The 25,853-nt window shown below is 34.3% G+C and overlaps 3 protein-coding genes across 5 annotated transcripts in view; all 3 read left to right on the forward strand.

Moving 5' to 3' along the window:
• Positions 1-2,566, forward strand: part of LOC103146387 (H-2 class I histocompatibility antigen, Q9 alpha chain-like) — a 34,547-nt gene extending 31,981 nt beyond the window's left edge. For both annotated transcript variants that reach the window (XM_016677542.1, XM_007564292.2), the window contains 2 exons: positions 2,317-2,334; positions 2,486-2,566. In XM_016677542.1, the coding sequence (XP_016533028.1) occupies positions 2,317-2,334; positions 2,486-2,538 (71 nt within the window). In that variant the 3' untranslated portion in view covers positions 2,539-2,566. The remainder of the gene's footprint in view (positions 1-2,316; positions 2,335-2,485) is intronic.
• A 2,945-nt stretch (positions 2,567-5,511) lies between these two features.
• On the forward strand, positions 5,512-13,902 carry LOC103146391 (H-2 class I histocompatibility antigen, Q9 alpha chain-like). The gene is given in 7 exon segments (XM_007564298.2): positions 5,512-5,771; positions 8,264-8,524; positions 10,401-10,679; positions 10,995-11,297; positions 11,710-11,811; positions 12,068-12,088; positions 12,215-13,902. Coding segments are annotated over 7 exon segments (1,086 nt in total). The 5' UTR covers positions 5,512-5,707; the 3' UTR covers positions 12,271-13,902.
• A 4,657-nt stretch (positions 13,903-18,559) lies between these two features.
• LOC103146392 (H-2 class I histocompatibility antigen, Q9 alpha chain-like) overlaps positions 18,560-25,853 on the forward strand; it is a 285,415-nt gene continuing 278,121 nt past the window's right edge. The window contains exons 1-6 of one of the 2 annotated variants that reach the window (XM_007564299.2): positions 18,564-18,797; positions 20,931-21,197; positions 21,548-21,826; positions 22,321-22,623; positions 23,079-23,177; positions 23,794-24,538. In XM_007564299.2, coding sequence (XP_007564361.1) covers positions 18,746-18,797; positions 20,931-21,197; positions 21,548-21,826; positions 22,321-22,623; positions 23,079-23,177; positions 23,794-23,894 — 1,101 coding nt within the window. In that variant the 5' untranslated portion in view covers positions 18,564-18,745 and the 3' untranslated portion in view covers positions 23,895-24,538. Of the gene's footprint in view, positions 18,798-20,930; positions 21,198-21,547; positions 21,827-22,320; positions 22,624-23,078; positions 23,178-23,793; positions 24,539-25,853 lie in introns of those variants that run through there. The other variant, XM_016677535.1, reaches the window with a different exon arrangement.

Consider the following 25,853-nt stretch of genomic DNA (forward strand, 5'->3'; position numbering starts at 1 on the left):
ACCATAAAGTGAAAATTTAAGTGAATGTGTTTGGAATATGGACTGTTTTTTTCCCACACATTTTTATTTAAAAAAAAAAGTTTTTACATTTTTTAAATTTAGCCTGTTACGCTTTTTTGACAAAACTTCTCCTGCTGTAGAAAAAAATTAAGTAAACATTACATAACATTACATTTACAGCGAATATTTTTCTTAGGGGTTGCGTTCCGAAAATAACCCGTGATAGGCCAAATCCGTGAAGTACTTATAGAGGAATTTAAAGGTGCTATACTCATGAAATGAGTTCCTTTCTGACTTCTAGGTCAGATTGACACAGTACATTTGACACAGTACATTTCTTTTCAGTCAAAACATATCTTAATGTGAATCAACCAACAACATGCCTTTTAACTATTAGTAGAATTATATTCCTCTACATAGTTACCTTCATTTTTACAGTTATTACACAGCATAAATAAATACTTTACATTGAAACCAAAGAACAAAACCTGTTTTCAGGTCAGCGGATGTGCGTGTGCATCAATCCGGCCTTAATGTGATCCGCAGTCATGTCATTAAAGCGTCTCCTCCAAGCTGCCCCGCGAAATTCACAGCTGTATCTACGGCAGAGCGATGGATCTCATCAAACGAGCCTCCGGTCGGGTTTTGCGCTGCCTCTGGCCACAGTTTTTTTTTTTTTTCAGGAGACATCGAAAGTTTCAGTTTCCATCTCCTGAGTGGCCAATCTGTATTAAACACCGTAACGTTATTGGCACTCAGGAAGCGTGTAGACTGTTTTTAACAATCATATGGTCAATCAGGACGAAGAACACTGTGGGGAAAAAAACTGCACAAAAAAATCTGCGAAGCAGCGATACCGTGAAAAGTGAACCGCATTAATTGCGAAGGATCACTGTATATGAAATAATTTATAAAAAACAACTGAGTAATTTGTAGAATGGCTGCATATCAGAGTTTATTCTAGGTGTATCTGGGACTTCATTCTCATGCCTCATGATGCCTCAGCATTGAGGAGGTGGATTTATTTAAATAAGACAGTTTAGTTAAACAAATGCGACACTTAACCTGCAGAACATAATATGAAAGTAAACTAAGAGTCAGTTTCAGCTGAATTTGGGTTCAGATAGATCAAGTAGAAACTGACAAGAACCGACAAAAACGACAAAAACGAAAACAAATTTATTTTCCAGTATAAGATCAAAATGGTCCCACTCTGCGGAACCCTTCCCTTTGAAACTGCTCCATAGTTGATGCTGTAAAAGATCAAGAATTTGTTTGGCAAATGCTTTTGACAGATTGACAGATTCGCTTCCTTATAAACACAGTTTGGCATCCAGCGCCATTTTGAAACAGTTCCTGTATTGGTCACGTGACTTGCTGAAACCAATACGCGCACCGACACGAGTGTTGGTCTCTGGGCTTGATGCATGCGCCGACGCGTCGGTGTTGCTGGACCCATCACTACACCAAACAACACTTTCTAGTCTAAAAGTAATCTAAATTTAGATTTAGGGCCATGCAACACAAATGTGGAAGTGACAGAAAACTTAATAAAACATCCATAGTTGCATTTGAGTTGGTATGAAAGAATTTGATCCTTTTTCTGATGTTAAATTATTGTAATTAGGTTAAGTTTGCATAAAAAGGATCAGCAGTTTCTTTGAGAACTAAAAATTTAAAGGATAGCAGTAAATATGATTATAATATTGTACTTGAAGACTGGAACCTGCATTTTAATCTAAATCATCCTTAAACATTTGAGCTGCACATCCTGCTGTTTGCTGATTATGACCAGATATGAAGTGCCATTAGTTTTCTTAAAAATTCAAATGTCAGTTAATCAGCATCATAATTTCCAAACTGAGCTCCTCTGTGACTGAGTTTGTATGTAACACAGATTATTCAGAGCTCATAGATTATCTCTGAGGCAGGTCAGAAACTGATCATTTCTAATTGTAAAAACTGTCCTCAATTCACACACAAGAATAAAATCAGACTAAATCTGCTGAATTAATAGATTACCAGTCCAATTGATGACATTCTATAGTATTAGTGGTAGGAGACAGTAGCTGAGGAATAGTCTTTTTTTTTTTTAAATTATGATAAATCTGATGATGTCAGCTAAAACCAATTATGGATGTCAAAAATGTATCGTATTAGAACCAAATATCTACAAAATCTAGCCTAGAGATCTATGAATTATTTGGATGCATGTTCATCTAAAATGCTCACTGGGTTGTTGTCTCTGTAGAGAATGGAGGAATTGAAAGGACTTTTTAAGGCAAAATCTAAAATTGTTCTTTCTATTTGTTTCAGCCAAACGTCCACCTTCTCGTAAGTAAAGCCTCTTACTGTTTAATCTGTTTTTATCCTCAGCTCTGTTCCTAAAGTTTTTGTATTTTATATTGCATCCTCAGAATACTTTCCATACATTTTACATCAATTTATAGCAGAACATTTATTCACACGCTTTCTGATGTTGCAGCTGTGGTGTACTGTCAGCCTCCAGAGGAAACCCAGTTTCTGCCACACGCATGAAAAAGCAGAAACAGACAAATGCAAACAAGTGAGTCGCTGAATGTTGAATGAAGCTTCTTTTATTAAACATAAGACCTGTATGTAAAAACCTTTTAATACCTGTAAAAGTTGGAGGAATGTTTGAAAAAAGAAAAAACATTGACAGTTTTACATTGGACATTTTTAAATGTAAAGCTCTATTCTCTTAAATTTCCACTTTTGGAGGATGGTTATTCAGTTTTACTCCTTGGAAAGGATAATGGATATGACCCAACTATTTTCTAACTGAACATTCTGCCTTTGTAAAGCTTACATAAAAAAGATGCTTATTATTGCTATCAGTAGAATGTTTTTATGGAATAACTCAACGTTGATAAAAACTGATTTGTAATTTCCATAGAAAAACTATTCAGTAGTGTAAAATTCTTCAGTTAAAAGAGAGAGATTGCCTTTCTTAAACTGATACAGCTGGGAAAAATGACCAATTATAAATATGTATAAAAAAGTTTAGAAGATTCGAAAACTGAACAAAGAAGTTTCAACATGGAGCTTCAAAAGATGTGGTTGGATTTTAATTAAGCCTTAGGAGTCTGAGCAGTCTCTCTTCTCAGTGCGTCAGAGCTCGCTCTGAAGCCATGTAGCGATATCTAGTAAAATTACTACCAACACTGTACACACCACGAACTCTAAATAACACACTGATAGTGTAAAAAACCCATCGAAACACTCTTAGTAAAATCCACAGCATCACTGCGCTCCAGTCTCTTCCCGTATCCAAAACTCTCCACAGCGTCTCACATCACGTGTCTCCGTTCTACCTAGCAACAGACCGACATATTTTCATTGGTTGTTTCGACATGTAAATAAATAACAATGGCTCTCCTTGTGTATTTGTCTCAATAGAAAAAAGAAACAAATGTGGATTTTGGACACTAAGGCACCAAACCAGAGATTCATTGAGTCTTTGCAGTCAAATAAAACATCAGATCTACATCTTCTGTGTTCTATTTTATATTGTTTAGTCTTTTTCTTCAAATATTCTTGCTGTTTAGTTACACATTGTTAAATCCAACTAATGTTAAATATTTAAAAAATATATTTGCTGTAATTATGTCGGAAGGGACTCAACTCTGATTCTGCTGTTCAAGCTGTTTTTTTTTTATTAAAAAAGATTAAAGCTTTTTAAAAAGATTATGTACAACATGTGGTGTTGGCCAATGTTTTTTATTTGATAAACATTCAAAAGGTTATTCATTTCATGACGTTATTAAATTTGTATTTTTACAATAGCCCACCTTCCGTCTCATGATGGCGTTTTAACTAAAGTCAAAAGGGTTAAAAAAGGGCTGCAGGTTTTAATTACTTTTTTTTGTTTGTTTATTCAATGTTACCTGACTGTTATTTTTAATGGTGAAATGCTTTGCTGCTGAAATGTGCTATACAAATAAAATTTTAGATTTTTGATTTGATTTTGTTAATGAAAGGTAAGTTTTTGATGAGGTAGTATTTTTTTTTTAAATACAAAAATGTAATTTAAAGCCCGCATGATAAGATTAGAGACGATTTTGTAGAAATGTTTATTGGAACCTCTGAGCCTCTTTTTTATTTTTCTTCCTCTCAGTACTATAACTACTGAATAATTTCTGATGCTTACTGATCTTTAAAAGCCCCGACTTGCTGATTCTGATTTTTGCTGATACCTTTATCTTTTCAAAAATGTTGGTAAATATAGCAAGAAAGTCACTGATTTGGCAACAATGGGGTGACTATTGTTAACTACAACATGCAGTCATGATTTGGTGCACCTCTCTTGATCATAATATATTCAGCATTCTGATAAGATGGGCATGTTTAAAAAAAATCACCCTCAATGGAGAAAAGCTCTGGGCTCTCAGAATATACAAAGGCTATTATTATGTCAGTGTTGAAGACAGCGAATAAAAGCCAGAGCTGCTATCTTGGTTTAGGAAGACAAACCCTGCAAAACAGTTACTTTAATTACAATAAATTAAACTATAGAAAGACATCATCTTGATGCTACTAGCATGCAGAGGCACTAGCATAGATTTTTAGCTTAGATCACTCACTGTGATCGTTAGCAAGTGTTGATGATAATATTAAAGCTAAAACAGTCTCATAATTCGCAAAGGCACATGTAACGCAACGTGGTTACAGGTCATGCAAAAATAAATTTAAACTGACAGCTTATTTGTAGAAGAGAAAAAACTATTTTGCAAACAGTTGACAGACACTTTATACAAAATTCAATACAACATAGTTTCTGCTTTTTGGGGGAGGGGGATGGCCAGGGTTAGCCGGACTGATTGACACTAAATTTATTTATTTTTGCAAATGTGAGCAGGGTCTGGGGAGTGGTTGACCTCTGATGACCCCTGGAGAACATTTTTCTTAATATCTTTAAAATGGTAGCGGCACAAACAAAACAGTTTGGTGCACAAACCAGCACAAATGTTTGACATCACTTTTATCTGTTTGTACAGCTAGTTAGGGCTTGCACAATCGCTGACTTTGCGTAAAAGCATTTGAATGAGAAGTTGCAAAACTTAAGCGATTTGAAGAAAAACTCATAAAAATTGGTGAAACTGAATGGAAAAATAAATAATTTGTTTTACTGGGTAAATATTCCAATTGATATTATTTATCAATATACTTTATTTTTCCAATGTCTAGTCATAATCCAATTTTATATTTCTGGAATTTAAAATCGTGCAATGTGTCTTTATTTAGAATTATGAGTGGTCGGAACAAATTAATTGTAGATATCTTTAATTGAAGTCATACAACTCAATGGTAAATCTCAATGGCAGGTCTTTTATACCAGTCAGAATGTAATAAAAATATTTCAAAGAAGTATTTTGTCTTGTCAAAACATAATAAGAGATATTTTAATTTACGGACTAATATGTCAAGTAATGAAACTATTTCAAATATCTGACGTTTACCAATTCTATGTTAGGACGGCCTGCCATACAGCACGCCTCCAGGAAGTAGTCGTTTCTCAATTGTCTTTATTTATTGAAAAATTGTAAGCTTTACAAACACTAGTACGAAGACAAAAATCTGACAGGTGACACAAAAACATGGGAAAACAGAATATGTTTCTGCCGAGAATCCAGACCCTTTAGCGTAGGACTATCGCGATTAGCTGGTTTTTACCAAGCGACGGCAAATGCTGCTGAAGATGGGAAACTTTGTGTTTCTGCTTCTCCTGGGAATCCGCAACACTGCAGCTGGTAAGTTAGCAGTACGTTTTTATTTTTACTTTTTTCGATGTGGATGCTATAAATAATTTTAAAAGGGAGAATTTTAAGAGTTACGAAAACTTTGTAAATCAGAAGTTTACTACTAGGCTATCGTTAACTTCTGATTTACAATAACCCATAACCGGTCTGTTCAATTTACGTTTTCCAAACACATTTAACATGTAAGCATTTGAAAAAGCTGATGTTTAACATGTGTTGTTATTTACAATTTGGTAGTCCATTTCTGCAGTATGATGCAGGAAGCTAGAGCACAAAGAAACAATGATAGAGGAAGAAAACTCAGAAATATGGTGAAGTGAGGAAAAAGACAATGGGCCATAAATAGAAGTTACATTTAGGTAACTGTAGATTATTTAATTTATTGTTTCAGAAAGGAATAACAGGTACTTAAGGCAATTTTGTTGTAATATTGTATATATGTCATATAATACCCATATCAGCTTATTATTCAGAAAATATAGTTTACAAAATCATAGCCGGAGGTGGCCTATGTAACAGAACTCCTAATTTTAGAAAATATTTAGATCAGACTGAAGATAATTCTGTTAAGATGTCCAGTTAAGTGTCTTTTCATAAAATTAAGCCAAACTGTATCTCATGTAAAAATAATGCAGATGTTTGAGGTACTTATTTTTAAATAGGGCAAAATTACATTAGAAACTGTCAAAAATGATTAAATCTAGAAAAGTATTTTGCTGTTTTTTTTATTTATTTAGTTTTTCTTGTTTTGGGCAAATTTTGTTCCGACTCCCCATATGAAAAATAGACTGATTTATTTTTTCTAAACTTGAATAAACTTAATAAATTTAAATTGAAGCTTTCTGTAAAGGTCAAATAAAAATCCCTAAACATTTTGCATTTGAAATGTAAAACCCTAAAAATTAGGTAAAGGGCCATTCTCTGAATTCGGTGCCTTTTGTGTCTATCAGGTTTATCTCAAAGATTTTCATATAATGCAAACCACATTTTTTGAGAAAATCAAGAAATGGAAATATCTGTGTGTCTTGGTAATATACAATGCAAATATATTTTAAAAAGCTTGTTTTAAAAATGTTATGGGTTGTTGAAGTGTAGAAGTCAGCCAGATGAGCTTGTCCCCACTGACCAATGTTCATTTTTCACAGAATATAAAACAAATAAAAATAACCAGTAACTGCAAGTAATTTGTACCATTATCAAATTTTTTAGGTATACTTTGACCCAAATAATAGAAATATAAGAAAAATACATGAAATATGTATAAAATAGCACTTTTTAATCCTGTCCCTCAAGTTTTGTTCAACCCCGTAACAGCATACCAATCCCTCCTTTTTGTAAATAATGGTTAAGTCCCATTTCCTCTGTGCCCTGGAAGTGACATCAAGTCTCTTCCTGTTCATACTGTAAAGAGATTTAAGTGAAAGTTTATTACCTATAGTTGGTTATTTTTTTATCCAAATACCGTCATCGTCAAGCTCAACCTTTCAACCCTGTTACGGACGTAAATTATATTTATTGTTGTTGGGGAAAAAGTAAAGAATGGTCTTTGAAAAGTATATTCATTTCTTGTTTTCATCATGTCATATGTTGCTCAAGACCAGCCAGAGAGTTCAACCTCTTTACAGTCTGGTTAACTTTTGCAATAGGTTGAACTCTGTAACGTGATACACTGTATTGATTTCTTTTTATAGTAACAGCAAAACTAATACTTGTTGGACTGTATGTAAAGTTTAAAGAATGATTCAAAAACATAAAAAAGCCTGATTTAATTTTTATTTTTAAGTGTATTTTCATGGTTTATGAGAAGCGCTTTTACATCAAGTTGCAATATTCTAAGTCTAATTATAATTCAGAATTAAATAATATATACTTACAATTAGTTATTTTAATCAAGGGACAGGTGATCTCAAAGGAACTGGAAGAATTGGTTTAATTATGTTATAAAGTTAAACTCAGAGGAATGAAATTGTCCCGTTACGGGGTTGAATTTAAAGCAACCCAAATAAAGAAATGCATAATACTGTTTGGAATTTTGTGCATAAGGTGGGGAGACATATTTTCTTGGAGGCTCAAAGACTCCTTCAATAGATCCAGTGATCAAAAACAAAATGTTTTGTGGAATATTTTTAAGTAACCTGAGACTCCAAAATGCACCGAATTCAGAGAATCACCCTAATATCTGCTGATTACTACTTAGAGTACTATAATTAAGATGAAGATAAAGAAAGATAGCAGTTTAAATATAAAATTGTATAAAAGTATGTATTAAATACTTCACTCATGAAATGTTATATGTTTTTTAAATACACCACTCAAAAATCACCAATTTTGAATGATCTTTTAATGTAAAGGTTAGTTATTATTATTATTATTATTATTATTATTATTAGATGCAGTTGTTATTACTTGGTTTGTCTAAGTTTCAGAAAATGTTTAATTATGTTATTGTTTTACAAATTCTCAAATCATTGTCTTTTTTTCAGAGTCCCACTCGATGAAGTATTTCTACACTGCATCCTCTCAAGTGCCAAACTTCCCAGAGTTTGTGGCTGTTGCTTCAGTTGATGATGTCCATATGGTTCACTATGACAGTGACAGCGGGAGAGCAGAGCCCAAACAGGACTGGATGAAGGAGAACATGGATCAGCTGTACTGGAAAAGAGAAGCTGAAAAGTTTTGGCGTCACCAACAAACCTACAAAGTCAGCATTGAAATCTTGAAGCAGCGCTTCAACCAAACAGGAGGTTTGTGTTAATTTGATCAGTTACTGATCATTTTTGTTGCTTGTGGGAAGTAGGACACACCATCATACACACAGACACATATGGTAATCCAATAGAGACTCTACTGATCAGTGTAATAAAAATACTGTAGAATCATGGCTGAAATTTACATTGATTAATGCGACTTTTATTAGCCAATACAATCACCTGTTAAACCATTTCACCACTGAGATATTAACCAGTAATAATTGTTAAATGATGAATAAAATTATTTAGTATCAAGACATAAACCTAGAAATGGGGATTTTAAAACACCAGTTATATCAACATCACAATAGTTATCAGTGATACTGAACATTATGTTTATTGAGAAGCCACCATTCTCAGCATTATGTTCTATATTTCAACCAGTTCTTTTTTTATTCAATTTACTGCTAAAGATTACCTAAATCTGAGTTTCCCAGATTCCAGACTCCCTTGTTGAAAAGGAAAGAAACCAGCTCTATTTTTGAGGACATCACAAGGTTTGACAAATGATGGGGCCCGAAGAAAGACTGATGGAGGCCGAGCACACAGGGTGTTCACGCATCCTTAAAAGGTTTTAAATTCATGTGTCTAAAAATAAAGACTTTGAGTTTCTTAAAGTTGTCACAGAATTCAAGTTGGTCTTCAACACATTAATCATAGGTCTTACAGTTTGCTGTGGCAGGACTGTTTAATATTCTACGGAGCAGCAGTTGGTGAAGTCTGAGGTTTACTGGATTTTAAACACGGTGGTCTTACAAAAGAAGAATCGTATTTCAAAAAATGTGGTTCTATTGAGGAAATTACTGCTGAGAAATGGAAAAGTAGTAGAAGATGGAGCTAAATGGGAAGCGAGAATCACAGCAGATGCAGCAATAATGGCAAATATGGAAAAAGATTAGAAGGAACAGTAACTAATGTTTTCAGCTGAAGTAAGAATGGGACAATATCTTAATCTCAAAAGTAGCACCATTTCTTCTTCAATCATTTTCCACCCAACACACAGGATGTGATCGGAACATCAGTGACAAAAGTTGAACAATTTTCAGCTTGCTTGTATCTCGTCGCTATCCTGTGTGAACACATCTACGAGTTGGAAATTTCACAAGCACTGATTTCACCCGTTACCTGGCTATGGGAGGGCAAGCGACTTTTTCCTTACTGCACAAGTTCCATAGGAAATTAATGGAGAAGTTGAGAATATAACAATCTCTCTACATTGAGTTACTAGTGGACATTTTCTTAATTGAGAAAAAGATCATCAGAGAAAATAATAACTTTAAGTACAATACCATATTCTAACACACTGACTCAAATTATGCAGATCTGTTTCTTTGTGAATATGAGGTAAATTTAGAATGAAAGACTCGGGCCCTAAAACAATCCGCCTCCTGCCTTTGTTTATCTGGGGAAAGTGATTCATGCATGAAATTTAATGTGGACCAAATAAACCCCAGTGTATTTGAACCCTGCAAAAGGAAGCAGCTTAACAGAACTTATTCTACCCTGGACCCTGACAAAATATCTACACTATAACAATTAACAATTACAAACAAATCTTCAAATTCAAAGTATATCTTATATCAAAACAGTGGGAAACTCTTAATATCCATTGGTCATAATGGGAAGCAAACAGTATTTGATATTCTTAACATCTATCTTGAATTTGGACTTCTGGTACCTCCATCAGTGTTTACTGGATGCTCAGATTTACTGTGTCTTTAAATGTTGGCTTCAATTTGTCTGCAAATGTCTTGTTTGTGGAGAATAAATGATATCTGCTGTATGAGTCATTTTTTGACTCTGCAGTCATTGCTTCCATTTGAAACATTTTTTACTTTTTAATGACTTCTGTATCACCCTGTGTTCCCAGGTATGCATGTTTACCAATGGATGTATGGCTGTGAGTGGGATGAGGAGGCAAAAGTGAAAAAAGGCTTTATGCAGTAAGGGTATGATGGAGAGGACTTCATAGCCTTTGACCTGAGCACAAAGAAGTGGATCGCTCCAACACCTCAAGCTGTCATCACCAAAAACAAGTGGGACAATAACAGAGGTTGGATTGCACTGGCAGACAGCTTCCTCAGCCAGAGGTGTCCTGATTGGATAAAGACATATATGATCTATGGCAGGACTTCTCTCATGAGAACAGGTAGAACCAGGTGACCTGTTAGTTCACTGAAGAAGTATTCATTTATCTGTAATTTTAATGTTTTGGGAAACATCTTTCTTCATTTAGTTGTTTTTTATTCTTTCTCTTGACGACTCTAATTTCTTACTTTCTATTTGGCTCATTTATAAGAGATTCCTTCATCTTTAGTCTCAACATTACATTTGAAAGAGTTGACAAGTATCATGAGTATTTCTAAACAGCTTGATAATAAAAATAAAACTAGAGTGTTAAAATCAAAGTGTCTGACAGAGAAACTCCATTAGATCGACATTTCTTTGCTTTTTCCCACTATAGAGAAACCTTTGGTGTCTCTCCTCCAGAAGTCGTCCTCCTCTCCAGTCTGCTGCCTCGCTACAGGTTTCTATCCTAACAAGGCAGAGATGCTCTGGAGGAAAGATGGAGAAGAGATCCATGATGGTGTGGTCAAAAGAGAAACCCTCCCTAACAATGATGGGACCTTCCAGATGAGTGTTGATCTGGATCTGTCATCCGTTTCATCTGAAGACTGGAGCAACTATGAATGTGTGTTTCAGCTGTCAGGAGTCAATGAAGACATCGTCACCAAACTGGAGAAATCCAACATCTTGACCAATGAAAGTAAGACCTTCATCAAAGTTGTTGATGAACCAAAAATTATTGAAGTAATTTAGTTGACTTTACAAGATTTTTGCAGACAATTTAATTGGTTAAAATATATACTGTTTAATCTATTATGTATTTTAAGTTTTGGTTTTGTTACTAAAACGATAAAATATCTGAAATATTTTAACCTGTCATTTAATTATAACTAATGCTAAAACCAAGACTGTTTCATTAAAAAAATTCTCTTTAAGAATAAAAGGAAAGTGAAATAATTACCAATTATAGGTGCAAACTTCTGTAACAGCAGAATAGCAGACTTGAGCATTTTATACAGACTATAAACTAATTGGGGTAGCATGGTACATGTTTGCTGTTTGGTTAAGAAAAAAAAGTCCAACAATGTTTTGGTTTGTGACTTATTTCATAGGGAATTGGATCACGGTAATCACCACTGGAGCAGTGATTATTGCTGCCGTTGTCGCCGTGGTTGGAGTCATTTTCAGAAATCCAATCAGTGAGAAACTATTCAGTGAGTTTTTTTGTAATTTAATCCTAAATCTATGTTACTATGCAGATTACATTTTGGACACTGGTATAAAAATCATAATACAAATTAAAATTTAAGGTCAAAGTGAAACTATAAAGTTATACTGCTTTTTACATAAATGAACATTACTGCATGTCCAGTTTAAGGATAAAAGCAGCTAAGAAACAATACTGTGGGTTAAATGTGGGAACTGAAGTTGGTTACTCTACAAACTAAATGTATATTTTTCGTTTTATAGAAACCAAACGACCTCCAACTTGTAAGTAAAACACATTACATAATTTTCTATAAATTTTAAAATGCATGATCCAGTCCAAATATTTATTAATAATGTTGTTTTTTATGTTGTGTAAGATCAGCTAACACTTTATTTCTCCTTCCACAGATATCAATAACCGTGAAGTCAAAGAAATAATGATTCAAAAACAAAATGGAACATAGGCAGCATACACACAGTGAGTTGTTTCATGTAAAATAATGTATGTGATGGTTTTTCTTTACATTGCTGACAGTGTTTGTCTTAAAGAACTAGACATATTCAATATATGACATCAGTTTAATTTAAAGGTGAAGTGTTTTGGATGAATTTGAGTGACAACATACAGAAGTGTCATAAATCTTTACATATGCAGACAAATAATATTAACTTCACTGGAAGAAACAGTGGACCAAAGTGAACAAAAATATGTGTATTATAGATACTTTACTTTCTGTTTTAATATTTTATTTTCATCTCGTTGGGTCAGTGGATAAAGTTTGCATTAAAACAATGAGCATCGCTATATTGTCTTCTGCAAACAGGGAGATTGTGATCAATCTTATTGTTTAAATCAGATTGTTTTTAAACAAGGATCAAACATTGACAAACTGAAGAGCGAGTTGAGTTTCATAGTTTGAGGTTTAATTTCTTCTGATAATTGTTGAAAGTTTGTCTACTAAACAAAAATCTTATAAAAATGTAGGTTTTTGGAAATCTTTCCATTACTTTTTAGAAAGCAAGTTCTTTATGTTGTCAGAGGTTCCTGTAAATACTTGAATAATAATTATTGATGAGACGAATTAAAATAATAAAATACAGTCACATATCACTTTGTCTTGTAAAGAGTAATTTTCTTTGGGATCTGATGAGTTAAACATGTTGCAGTTATATCTTTAGGTCATTTGGTGATACAGTGCTGACCATTCATAATGTTTAAATTTATGATTAAAATTAAATATGTCCATGGTGTTGCTTGTCGTTACCCATTGTTAGAGATGGGCACCTGCATAAGAATAAGAAGGTAATAAAAAGTTAATAACTCATTATTATTACTGAGTTATTACTACTACTACTAATAATAATAACTATCAGTAGAGAGGAGTCACTCCATTGTTGTTGGAGTGACTTCTGTGTTGGTCTGGTGTGTCTGGTAAGTTAGCATTAGCATCAGTTATTTAACCGTCTGAATGTTATTTTTCTTTTTGTATGACTTCCAGGTACATGCCAATGATGTTCTTCATACTAATGTGCTAATTTATGTTTACAGTGTTTTAAATCAGAATAAAGTGGCATAATCAATGAATCCGTTATGCTTAAGAACACAAAAAAGCAGTTGCATTATTTGTTCATCATGTAGATATTTTGCTTGTTTTTGTTACATTGTGAGTTTTTTATCTATTCATTTTATTTAATGTGCCTTTCTAATTGTGATACTCAAAGCATTTCTTTTGCTGTATGTTCTTCAGTATATTTGTTATTAAACTTGTGTTTTGAAAAGTTTTGTGTTTATCTTATGCTGACTTTCAAATGTCTTTAGTTGTGATTAATGAAACAGTGACAAGGTAATATTGCTTTAATTTGCATTTGAATGATAAATTAAAGTTCTGTTTTTTCTAAAGCCAATGACTTTGCAATACGGAAACTTTACAATGCATCATGCTTTTGTTTGAGACCAAAATCTTACTATTTACTTCTTCAGAGGGTTCAATCCATCACGTCCTTCAATATTATGACTTCTGTTTCAAAGTAAGTAATTCTGGCTTCTGGTGTTCAGTGCGAACTTGTAGGTGTATTAAATCACCTGTCAAAATGTTGGATATTTTGTGTACATCTATCCAAATGTTTTTAGTGCCAGTGTTTTCTTAATCGAAACACAAAAAGCACCACCTGATAATCACCATGAATAAGACTTGTTAGTTCTTTAACCCTTGTGTTTACAAATGGGACCCAACCAACCCCACACACATAAACTTGTGTCATTTGCCACAGTCCTCCACGTTTCCCTCTGTCATCGCTTGCACAAGGGTTAAGAGATATTGAGTAATGAGTAATTGTCCTTCAACCCAAGGGACAGAAGTGACAACTTATTGGAAAAGGTCAGGGCCGTGCAGAGACCACTAAAAGGGCAGGTGCTCAAAAAAAAAAAAAGGGCACATCTAACCGCCTTCTAGGACAGAATATTAACAAAGCCACACAGCTTTCAGAGTTTAATAAACAATGATAAATTACAAAATTGTGAAATATACAATCAAAGCTAAGGAAAATATCTATACAGAGCATACAACTATGCATATGTAAGATATTTTATTAGTAATTTCTTTCTGCAGGTCTATTTTGTTATAGGAAAGTATTGCAATATTCAAACCCGCAATTCAGCAAGATATGTAAATCAGAGCTGGTGGTTTAGCTCTGATTTACATATTTTGTGTTTACAGAATTACACTATTAAAAATATAAACAAGGGCACAATGCAACCTTTTAGTGACTGTAATCTATAAAAAAAGAGCTGCCTGTTTGCTGCACTTGCAGTGGAGATGAAGATGGTCCATTCAGGAAAGCGGAGCTGCATCAAACTTTAAGGTGGAACTGCAGAAAACAAGAAAAAAACAAAAGCAAAAATTTAATTGTTAATGCATGTCACTATGGGAAAAGCCTACTGAGTTTTGCTTACAACTTTTTTAAACATTTAAATCACACATTTGTGTCATGAAGTGAATTTTTTTTGCAAAACAAACTTATTTGTGCATGTCAGAAATATTTTCTTGATATTCTAAGTTTTTGTTTGACTCAAAGTTTTGCTTGTGATTCTCACATGACGTCATGGGCAGGAGCCAAAATCACAACAAAATATTTCTGATGTGTGCAAATAAAAGTTTATGTTTGGCAAATAACTTTTTAAGTTCACAGGACAAAAATTAGTTATTTAATTTAAAAAAAAGTTTTTTTTAAACAAAAAAATGTGTTTTTAAAAAAAGAAATCATTACAATTCCAAAAGTTTTGATTACAATTTTATTTTACTTAACTGAGGTTAGTTTATTTTTTCCCATTGAATAATTGGGGAAAAATTTAACTACATACTCTGCGAACCAGACCCTAAACTTAAAGTCTGGGTTGAGTTTTTTCCCCTTCATTAATGACACACATATCTATCATGGTAATTCAGGGTGAGTTATTTTTAAGTCTAAATGAATATCCTTGTTGGACTTCTATTTAAGTGCTATGTATATCTAACGCCAGAATAAATGCGATGTACATTATGCAGCAAAGGAAATTAGGAGATCGGACATATATCCATTATGGAGATGATAAGTTTTGGACGGGCGATGTGCCTCGTACACAGGGAAGAAGCTTTCAGTTATCTAGCTTTGCTAGCAAAGTCGTTAGCTAGCAGCTAGCTAATAGCACAACAACAGCCTAATGTCTGTATGATAAAAATACTGAATGATAAGAACAGTTTCTCCTCACCTGGCTGTCTCCTGCCGCTCAGTAGTTCTTCAGAGAAAGCCAGACGCAGAGGCCTGTCAGTGTCTGTTGTATTTCATTACCTCTCTGCTTAAACCGCTGAAGCAGAAACGATACAACGTTCAACGTTTTCCGTCATCTAACAAGTAGCAGGTCTGCTCCACTTTATTCACCAAAACGTTTTTTTTTATATATATAATTCACCAAAAACTGATCTGTAATCTGGAACGTTCGCTATGCTGAGCTCCAGTTAGCCGCCTTATGTCACTGCGCAAGAGGCAACTGCGTCATGCGTCACGGGCAAAAGGTCAAAGGTAACAAGGTGACCGGAAGGCTTATTATGTTGTACAAAAAATAAAATAAAATAAAATAATTTTAGTACATGTTATTATGTGTCAGAAGAGGGTTTTGAAAATAATAATGCAAAAAAAAAAAAAAAAAATTGACCAAAAGGGCACTTTGGGGCAAGGAGCAAAAAGGGCAGGTGCTCAAGCCCCCCCAGCCCCCCCCTCTGCACGTGCCTGGAAAAGGTTGATTGAATTGTGAATGGGAACCACATGGAAGTTAAAACCATCAAATTAAATTTAACAAAATGAGCATAAAAAAAGGGGTGGGGAGTAGAAAAAAAATAAAAATCTCCAAATAAATTTATATCAAACTTTGGAAAAACAAGCAGAGAAAAGGCAACAGCAATTTAGCACTCTGAGTGAAATTAAATTCAGCTGAAATCAATTTAAAATACTTGAGAACGGTTGAAAAATGTGCAAAAATAATAAGCAACAAGATTGCAATTAGATCTAATTCCACTAATTTCTTCAAATGTGGACTTAGTGCTTGTTAAAAAACATTGTGCTTTGGCTCATGACACTAATATTGATAGCTGTGACCAGCAGGATAAAGTGGATCAAATTTACTGGAAGTGAAAGACCAAAAGTAAATAAATAATAGTAACACAAAGCAATAAAATCCTTGGTTGGTCTCCTTTAAAGATACCCCACCATGTATTAGAATAATGTACTAGAATAAAGAAAGAAGAAGATATACCAAGAGTAAGATTAGGTCTCACTGGTTTGGATATTACACTTAAAATAATCTCCAAACATGCTACAGGTTGTTGTATTCATTGTGGCCAAATAAAAACAATAGAACACATTGTCTTTGAATGTAATAAATATGCACATGACAGAGAAGTATTATTTAGAAATTAAATAAGAATAAGAGAAAATTAGAGGTATGGGACTTGAAGCTCATTTGGGATGCAGTCTGGCAGCATTTTTAGCTTCTTAAGAGCAGATACTTTGGAGATGTTTCCCTCCGGTGAGTTGGGGGGTCTTCTCACCTGCCTGGAAATCTTCCCTAGTACATCCTGATCAGAAGTTCAAAACACCTAGTTTCTGAAGTCGGTCCTTAACGGCCAATGTCCGTCATGTCTTAGTGTTAGCTCATCACGCCTGAATCAAATGACGGTTCTTTAGCAGGTCTGTGTGGAACGTTGACCTTTTAACTGGTTTTCGCTAAAAATAACAGCTGCACATTTTTCTTATCTTGGCCCATCATGTCGTTTCACATAGGCAAATTCCCCAACACTCGACACTGTAGAGAGGTAGAACTGTTACTCTTTAATCTAGATTCAGTCATATTTTTATTGTTATCTTGTGTGTAATGTGAAAAACATTGGGATCATGTTGTGAAGTCTTATAATAGTCTGTCTGCTTCTCAGGAGTTACATTTACCAGTCCCTGTGCTGCTTTGAGTGGGATAATGAAACCATTGAGATTAACAGACATGAACGGAATGGTTACTCAGCAACATTTATATTTAATTTGCATTGAATAAAAAATATTAATAATAAAAATTTAATTTTATGGGCTGCACAGTGGCACAGTTGGTAGAGCTGTTGCCTTGCAGCAAGAAAGTTCTGGGTTCAATTCCCAGCCCTGGTCTTTCTGCATGGAGTTTGCATGTTCTTCCTGTGCATGCATGGGTTTTCTCCAGTTTCCTCCCACAGTCCAAAAACATGACTGTCAGGTTAATTGGTCTGTCTAAATTCTCCCTAGGTGTGTGTGTGCATGGTTGTTTGTCCTGTCTGTCTCTGTGTTGCCCTGCAACAGATTGGCAACCTGCCCAGGGTGTACCCAGAATGCCAGCTGGAGATAGGCACCAGCAACCCTCCCAACTGCAACAAGGGTGTAAGAAAATGGATGGATGTAATTTTATTAAACTGGCTGTGCATTTCAAGTATTTCACAATTTAGTATACTTGATTTAAGAGCAGCATTTTTGTACAGTGAAATTTAGGTGAACATCAATTGTTGAAAAGCATAATGTACCAAACATTTTCTCCATTGTTACCTTTCAGGCAAAAAAGAAATAAATAAGAAAACCATGGGTAAGAGGCAAAGAGGGAAGATAACAAAAAGATTTAGATGTGATCATACAAGTTTGAATTGTAGTCCGAATAGAATGGGACAGCATAAGGGGCTTTATGAGTGTGGTCAATTAAGAGACAGTTAACAGGCATTTATGGAATCAGTCAATCAAATTTTATTTGTATAGCACTTTTCAGCAACAAGGCATTTCAAGGTGCTTTACATAATTAAAGAAAAAAAATAAAACAGCATGTGACATTGAATAAACAGTAAGAAAGAGAAAGAGATTTTGAAAAAAAATAGAAAAAGATTAAAAAAGATAAAAACATATTTTTGTTACAGAATTTAAGCGCCTGTCATCGCCAGACTCCGCCGTCAGTTTAACACGGGTATTGTCCAGGCCTGTATAAAATGTATAAAATATCAGATAAATACATATTATTTAGTGCACGTTTTGTGCACTAAATAAATCAAAGCATACAGTTTGATTTGGTTGAATTACTTCGTTTAAATTCTTTTAAGCTTCTTATAAAATCAAAACTTTGAAGTTAAAAATATTTTTTCAATTCTGGTTCATACTCCAATTCGAAAGGTGGCGGTAGTGCACTGTTGAAACTATTTGTCAACTGCCAGAAAAATCTAAGAAGAAGAAGTGGGAAACGAAGAAGACTGTCTTTTCCGCTAAAAAACAACAATTTTAGTCGAGAAAGCTACTTTCTCTCAAGAGATACCTAAGATCCGATGTTTTTTAAAATAAGAAAACAGAAATATTTTCCCCCTTTGCACTAATGTTATAAGTGTTTAAACACTAGATATAAATGTTTAAATGCTTGTCTTCGTGTTCCTGTTTCTACTTGATCTACGAAATGTGGTGGGAGGTGAGTAACATATTTTATAATATCAGACAAAACCAGCATTTATGGGTCACTGTGGTCAGCTCCGGCCAGTCTGGGCTCAGAAAAACACGATTCTGTTCACGGTGTTCATGTTTTCACTGTCACTTTCAAAGTGAAAGTGAAAACATGACTATTAGATGCAATTATACAACTACCAAATCAAAACAAATATCTCAAAATTTAAAAAAAAAAATCTAATCTAGGTAAGACTTTCTTGTAGGATTTCAGAATGAAAGCGTCATAAACACGGTGCAGTTGCTTATGTAAATCATTTTACAAGAAAGCTCCAGATTATCGTCTATATGTCACTCTAACATCTGATGCGTAATTTCAGTGTAAATGAATGGTCCTATTGCCAATATATATCATCACAGATACTGAAAAGCATTTCAAAAAGTAACAGTCTTTCTCAGTTTTATTTAAATCCAGATTACCTATGTGTAGACTACCCTATCTATAGATATATTACTGCAAGGTTTCATGTTTTTGATGTAGAATTTAATTATTAAAACTCTATAAGCATTGCCTATGCCTACGGTGAATAACCACCATATTAATATCCATAGTAAAAGCAAACTGTTATCTCAGGTTGCTTTATATCCTGATTAAAAGCACAGCATCTATAGACGTCACCGCAGCATTACCATACATTTCTGATGAGGAAATTTCAAATTAAAGCCACCTGAATATTTGAATAACATCAATTGTTATCAATAATTTGTAACTAGTAAAAGGCAGCTGTTGGTTAATATCCACTATTGTTCGTACTAGAGCTGCAAGATCTGTTGTGAATATATTGTCATTACCATATCGGTATGTTCAGTATTTATACTGTAAAGTACTATCTGAAGAGCAATAGTTGCTGGATGATTTTAAGAGTTTCTAAGTTATATTTTTCATGCAGATGTAATATTTAGTCGGTAGAACAGAGTTTCAAGGCAGCAAGGGCTCACACCAGACACCAATGACGTTGCCAAAAATGTTTGAAGTTACATAGAGTAGGAAGCACAGATTAGAAAGAGAGAAAAAGAGAAAATATTATATATATATCACACCTAATATTGTCTTCACAATTTGTATTAATATTGCCATTGCAAGATTTTCTAATATTGTGCTGTTCGTATTAAGGATTCAAAATGTCTGTATGTCAAAAAAAGTTTATGTAAAACTAACAAATTTGTACCATATCCAACATTGGCTGTCACAAATGAGTCATCTTATTTCAAAATTTATACAAACTGTCAGTTAGCTATAAAACAACAAGAACAATTTTTTACATCAAAACTGCACGAGTGAAATGGTGAATAATTCAGATTATGGATTTCAGCAATTTTACAGAATAAAAGAGGGTTCTTGAGTCACTATGAAAGTTTGCTATCAAAGTTGAAATGGGTTTTGACAAAATACTCATGTGATTAGACAGAATTATCTAAATTTATTTAGGTAAATAATGAATATGATAACAATTTCCTTTTTTTAAAAAAAACAGTCAAAATTAATACAATTTAAAAGGAAATATATAATTAGGTCATTTTCACAAGATATAGAAATATGGGTGAGAGTTAGCACTAAATGTAAATTGAGTCTAACGCATGTGAGTGTGTGGGTATGGATGTATACACATATACTTAGACATATGTAAATTCAGATAAAATGGAAAAATAATTAACCTGTTTGTTTTTATTTTTGATTGGATTTATTAATGAGGGTCCATCTGAAAATATGAGTTTATAGGGTAGGAGTTCATAAGTTTCTTACTTCTCCCGACTCCTTTTCGAGGATGTTAAGATTACTATGGTACAAAAATATGTGTCTTTTGCATTCCTTGTTCTTGTGCATAATTTTATACTACTATAATGTTAAAAATAAAAAATACAATTTTGAAAATATTTAAAGAGTAAAAGTTGTACAATGGTGCTGTTTTTTGCAGGTAAGCTTCTAGATTAGTTGGCTTAAAATTACATTTTGGACAAAAAAATGATCATGAATTTATAAAATTAGATATGCGTTTGATGTCATTTTTTATGTGAGAATATGATACATTCAGTTTAAATTAGTTATAAGTCATACTAGAATTGAAATAGTAAAATATTCAGAAATGTCTTTTTCTTACAGTGACCCACTCTCTGAGGTATTTCTACACGGCATCTTCAGGAATACCAAACTTCCCATCATACGTCTCTGTTGGCTTTGTGGATGATGTTCAGATAAGTTACTGTGACAGCAGAAAGAATGACAACATTCCTAAACAGGAATGGATGAATGACCTGAGATCAGAATATCCAAACTACTGGGAGGAGGAAACAAAGACATGTCGGGCTAAACAGCGAACCTTCAAAAAAAACCTAGAAATTGCAAAACAACGCTACAACCAGAGCAGAGGTTTGTTCATGTTTCACTTCTTAAATCAAACATATTTTTCAAGCATTGGATTTGCAAAGATCCCATCATAGATTTTTGCAGATTATCATGTGTTTATTTTAAACATAGTTGTTAGTTATTGTTTATTTGAAGGTCTGGGCATTTTTGCTTAATACAGCCAAATGTAAACTGTAACTTCACCATATATTTTCGGAGTGACATAAATAAAAAGTTAGAATATTTGCTGAAAATATATGTTTGAAGGTTTCTTTGTTTTATGAATCAGTTTGTCACAATAAAATACACATTTAGGGTATTTAATAAATTGTATTTTAAACACTCATGTTGAATAAAGTCTGTCTCTGTCTCAGGAGTGCCCATCTTTCAGCAGATGTATGGCTGTGAGTGGGATGATGAGACTGGAAAGGTCAAAGGTTATGATCAGTTTGGCTATGATGGAGAAGATTTTATTGCACTGGACTTGGAAGGACAGTCATGGATTGCTCCTAAACCACAAGCTTTCAACACCAAACAGAATTGGGAAAATAATAGAGTTGTTCAGGAACTTGAGAAGATCTACTTAACTCATACATGTGTTGAGTGGCTGATGACGTATGTGAGCTATGGGAGGAGCTCACTGACGAAAACAGGTACTACAACAGAGCACACATGACATAAAACTTAAAGTAGTGTAAACTACATAACTGTTTGTTTTTGTATTGACAAAACTGCCACAGTTAACCGTGAACATACTGGCCTGTGTATTTACTACATTGTCATGTCACTAATGTTTTCTATGAAAAATCTGCAGAAAGTAACTTTTACAAAAGTACGTCTTTAACTTATTTATTAAAAATCAGGAGCAGAACAGTGATCTTCTTTTACTCTGGACCAAAAAATTGGACAAAATCATGTGACTTTTTTTTTCTCCCCCAAACACTGGTTGGTACTGATTACCTTCCTCAAAAATCTACTCATCAAGCTTTCAGTGTATATTGAAATATACATGTTTGGTAGACCCAACTACCAGGATTCAGGGGAGGTAACATGAAAAGTGTCAAGATAGTAAAATTGGAAAAGCTAATAATAACTATTATTGGTCTTTAAAGCTAATAATAACTATAAATGTTTAATTTGTCTTCAGATCTTCCCTCAGTGTCTTTCCTCCAGAAGAACAGCTCCTCTCCAGTCTGCTGTCACGCTACAGGATTTTATCCTAACAGAGCTGAGATGTTCTGGAGGAAAGATGGAAAGGAGATTCATGATGGTGTGGTTAAAGAAGAGATCCTCCCGAACAATGACGGGACCTTCCAAATGAGTATTTATGTGAATCTTTCATTTGTTCCATCTGATGACTGGGCAAAGTATGAATGCGTGTTTCAGTTCTCTGGTTTTAAAGAGAATGTTGTCATCAGACTGGAGAGAAGAAAAATAAGGACAATGGAAGGTGAGGACAGAGTGAAGACTAAAAATTCAGCAAATACACTTTAGTGTCTGTAGTTTTATACATACAAAAGATAAAATTGAGTTCTTTTCTATTGTAAAAATAAATTTTTGCTATTAGTTCATAATCACATGTACCTATTTGGAATACAAACTAAAAGTTACAACTACAGTTAATATTTAAAAAAAAAAAAGATATCCCAAATAGCGTGGAGTATTGACAGTTTTACTCGTTGTAAAACGAGTAAAACTGTTACTCGTTTTACAGCACACAGCACCTGTGTTGTTACTCGTTGTAAAACTTACTCGTTTTACAACGAGTAACAGTTGTAAAACTGTTACAGCACCTGTTACAGCACACAGTACCTGTGTGCTGTAACAGGTGCTGTGTGCTCTAACAGGTGCTGTGTGCTGTGTTCAGCACACAGGTTTTCATTTAGTTCTTGTTTCTCTCCTCAGTAAATTCTACCACCTCACCCATCGCTGTTATTGTGGCTGTGATGATTGTGGCTCTGGTCATTGCTGTGACTGCATTTCTTTGTCAGAGAAAGAAAAATGGTAAGAAAGCAATACATTGTCTTTTTTATTATTATTTTAGATATGTGGACCTTATATTACTCTGCTTCATTAGATAAGAAATGACCAAAAACAAAAAGGAGTGAGGAGAAAATGACCAGGGCATCTCAGGAGAAAATAAACTGTTTATAGTTTATGTGAGACAATGGAACACGTTTTTAGCAGGACATTTGTTGAATGTGTATAAAATATGAAATGTCAAGTTAGAATAACTCATGAACTCTAATTGTTTTCAACATTAATAAATGTTGAAAACGAGCAGTGCAGTGTAAAAGTACTGAGGTAGCAATGGGTATATTTTCTGATATCCAGAGCTTGTCAAGTGTAAAATACTTTTACAGTCAGTGACCTCATGAGTGCTCAAATGCTTCTTGGTGTTGTAGAGCTAGCCAGTAGTGCAAAATGTGGGTTTGCACTTTATGTGCCTCATAGGGCCACTGCGCTAGAGGGGAAGTCAAAGTAAAGAAAATATTATTTTTCTAAGAGAGCATGTATAAACAATATGAAAATATAAGTTAAATCTAAAGAACTTGGCAAAATTTTATTTTGTCTCTGAAAATAATAATAAAAAACAATTTAACATGTTTTTTTTTTCTAGTCACTCAATATAGCACGACTGAGACTTCATCTTCAACTTCCCAAGACAGCCATCCATCAATCTGTTGTTTTAGGTTGAGGCCTGGGGACATGACATATTAGAGACTCGTTAACCTCACAGTCATGTTTTTAAACTGTGGGAGGAAGACAGAGAGAACCTGCGAGAAAGACCCCAGGCTTGGATTTGACCTGATGGAAGAATTGTTTTTATCATTTAATCAATATGTGAGATGTGAAAACTATTTTCTATACATTGCATTTATTTTTGCTTAAGCTGAACTCATTTCATAAGTGTGGAAAAACCCAGAACCTTAAAAACTTAAAATCTCGGAGTTGCAGAAGACAGAGCAACGCCACATGCTGAGATGTTTCTGTTACCGAAACGAGAAGATCTTGTAATGACGGGGTTGGAGAACGATTGATGTGTATAAATACCGTGTATTCCTCAGAGGGAGAAAGTTACATTTTGGTGCAAGCTCCTCGCTCATTGCAAGTAAAAATGTCTTAATAATGTAGCTCTTTTCTTTGGCATCCTTTCAGGAGCAGTAGAATTTTCTTACTCAAGGTGATCAGCTTTTGTTGCAAGGCAGTAATAGTGTTACTAAATGTGGCATCATGCAGCCGCCCCATGAAGGAACATTGTGTGGAAAAAGCTCTCCTAATATTTGTTTAACTCTCCCAACAGCAAAATGACAACACTACTGTCAAATACAGAGTTTTTACACTAATATCTGAATTCACCAAAACACTCTGTCTTTTCCTGATTATTTTCCTGAGTCTCTACAGCTAATCAAAGCAACACATGGGAAGGGCTGTATAGTGTTTTAATGTTGTTCAAGAAGATTTTTAGTTTTAAAAGCCACATGCTAAATAAACAAAAAGGCCTGTTGCTGAGTTTCTGCCTCTAAATACCAGAATAGATTTCATTTTTTGCAGAAACTAAACCAAATTTGCATGGTTTATGGTTTATGTACTTGGAAATCTTAAAACATGATTTTATTTAAAACATATTTCACAATTTTTTTTATACTGTTTGCTTAGTAACTGTTGTGTCAAATTGCAGTTTATACTGCCCATCCTTAGTTTTGCTTTTTTTGATGGGGCTACTTTTTATGTATATATATATTCAGTGACGTGCGGTCAGGGGAGGCAAGTGAGGCAGAGCCTCAGCTGTCATCATGGAAAAATAATATATAATAATAAAACCATTTATTTTGCTATTTTCACCCTGTGGTTTGTACTATAAAGTATCTATTTTTTACTCAGCTTAACCAATTCTGATGATTTTGTCTTCAAAATCGCTGGATTTTCACATTTTCCCATTCAAATGCTTGGAAGCGAAGCCGGTGAGGCAGCAGCGAGCTGAGCCTCACCTGGGATTGCACAACCTCTCGCTAACTGCACTGGCTGCCATTCTATGAGAGCATGCTCCTCCTGTCTGTACGTCGCTAATAAAATGGTTAAAAACCTTTAATCTATGAACTGATTTTCAATAATTTAGCTTATGTCTATAATGTACTGTGTTTTTTTGTAACTAACTGTGTGTGTATCGTGTTTTGTGTGCGGAGGAGCGATCAGAAACGGCAGAGAACAGATTCCAGGTGAGGCAGGCAGTTCTCTTGCCTCATGGCAGGGGGCGCTCATGATCCCAGATATTGTGACTCCACAACTGCAGAGTAAGACACATGGAGCTAGCCACACAGTAAATAAGTACAGCGATATATTTGTTTTCTCCTCTCTTCCGACGTCAACATGAAACACTACATTTCTACACTTTAACAGTTTTCTAAAGTGGATTTTCAGTTGAAGCAGGAGATAACTAAAGGAAGACCAACACCGGAGCTGAAAGTTTTGCTTCGAGACAGTTTGATGATTCTCAAACGGAGTAGAAAAGACATGCTGAGGATAGACTTGGCTTTGGATGAACGGATATTTTTGTGCAGAATTAGCGGTGCATGGACCCTAAATGGGCAAACCCATGTGGGGCCACCATAGAATCCCCGGACAAACCCATATGGGACCCATCTGGTCTGCCCTCCTTTTCCCCATATGGGGCCCACC

Source organism: Poecilia formosa, unplaced genomic scaffold (assembly GCF_000485575.1).
Source record: "Poecilia formosa unplaced genomic scaffold, Poecilia_formosa-5.1.2 Scaffold158, whole genome shotgun sequence".
NCBI lineage: Eukaryota > Metazoa > Chordata > Actinopteri > Cyprinodontiformes > Poeciliidae > Poecilia > Poecilia formosa.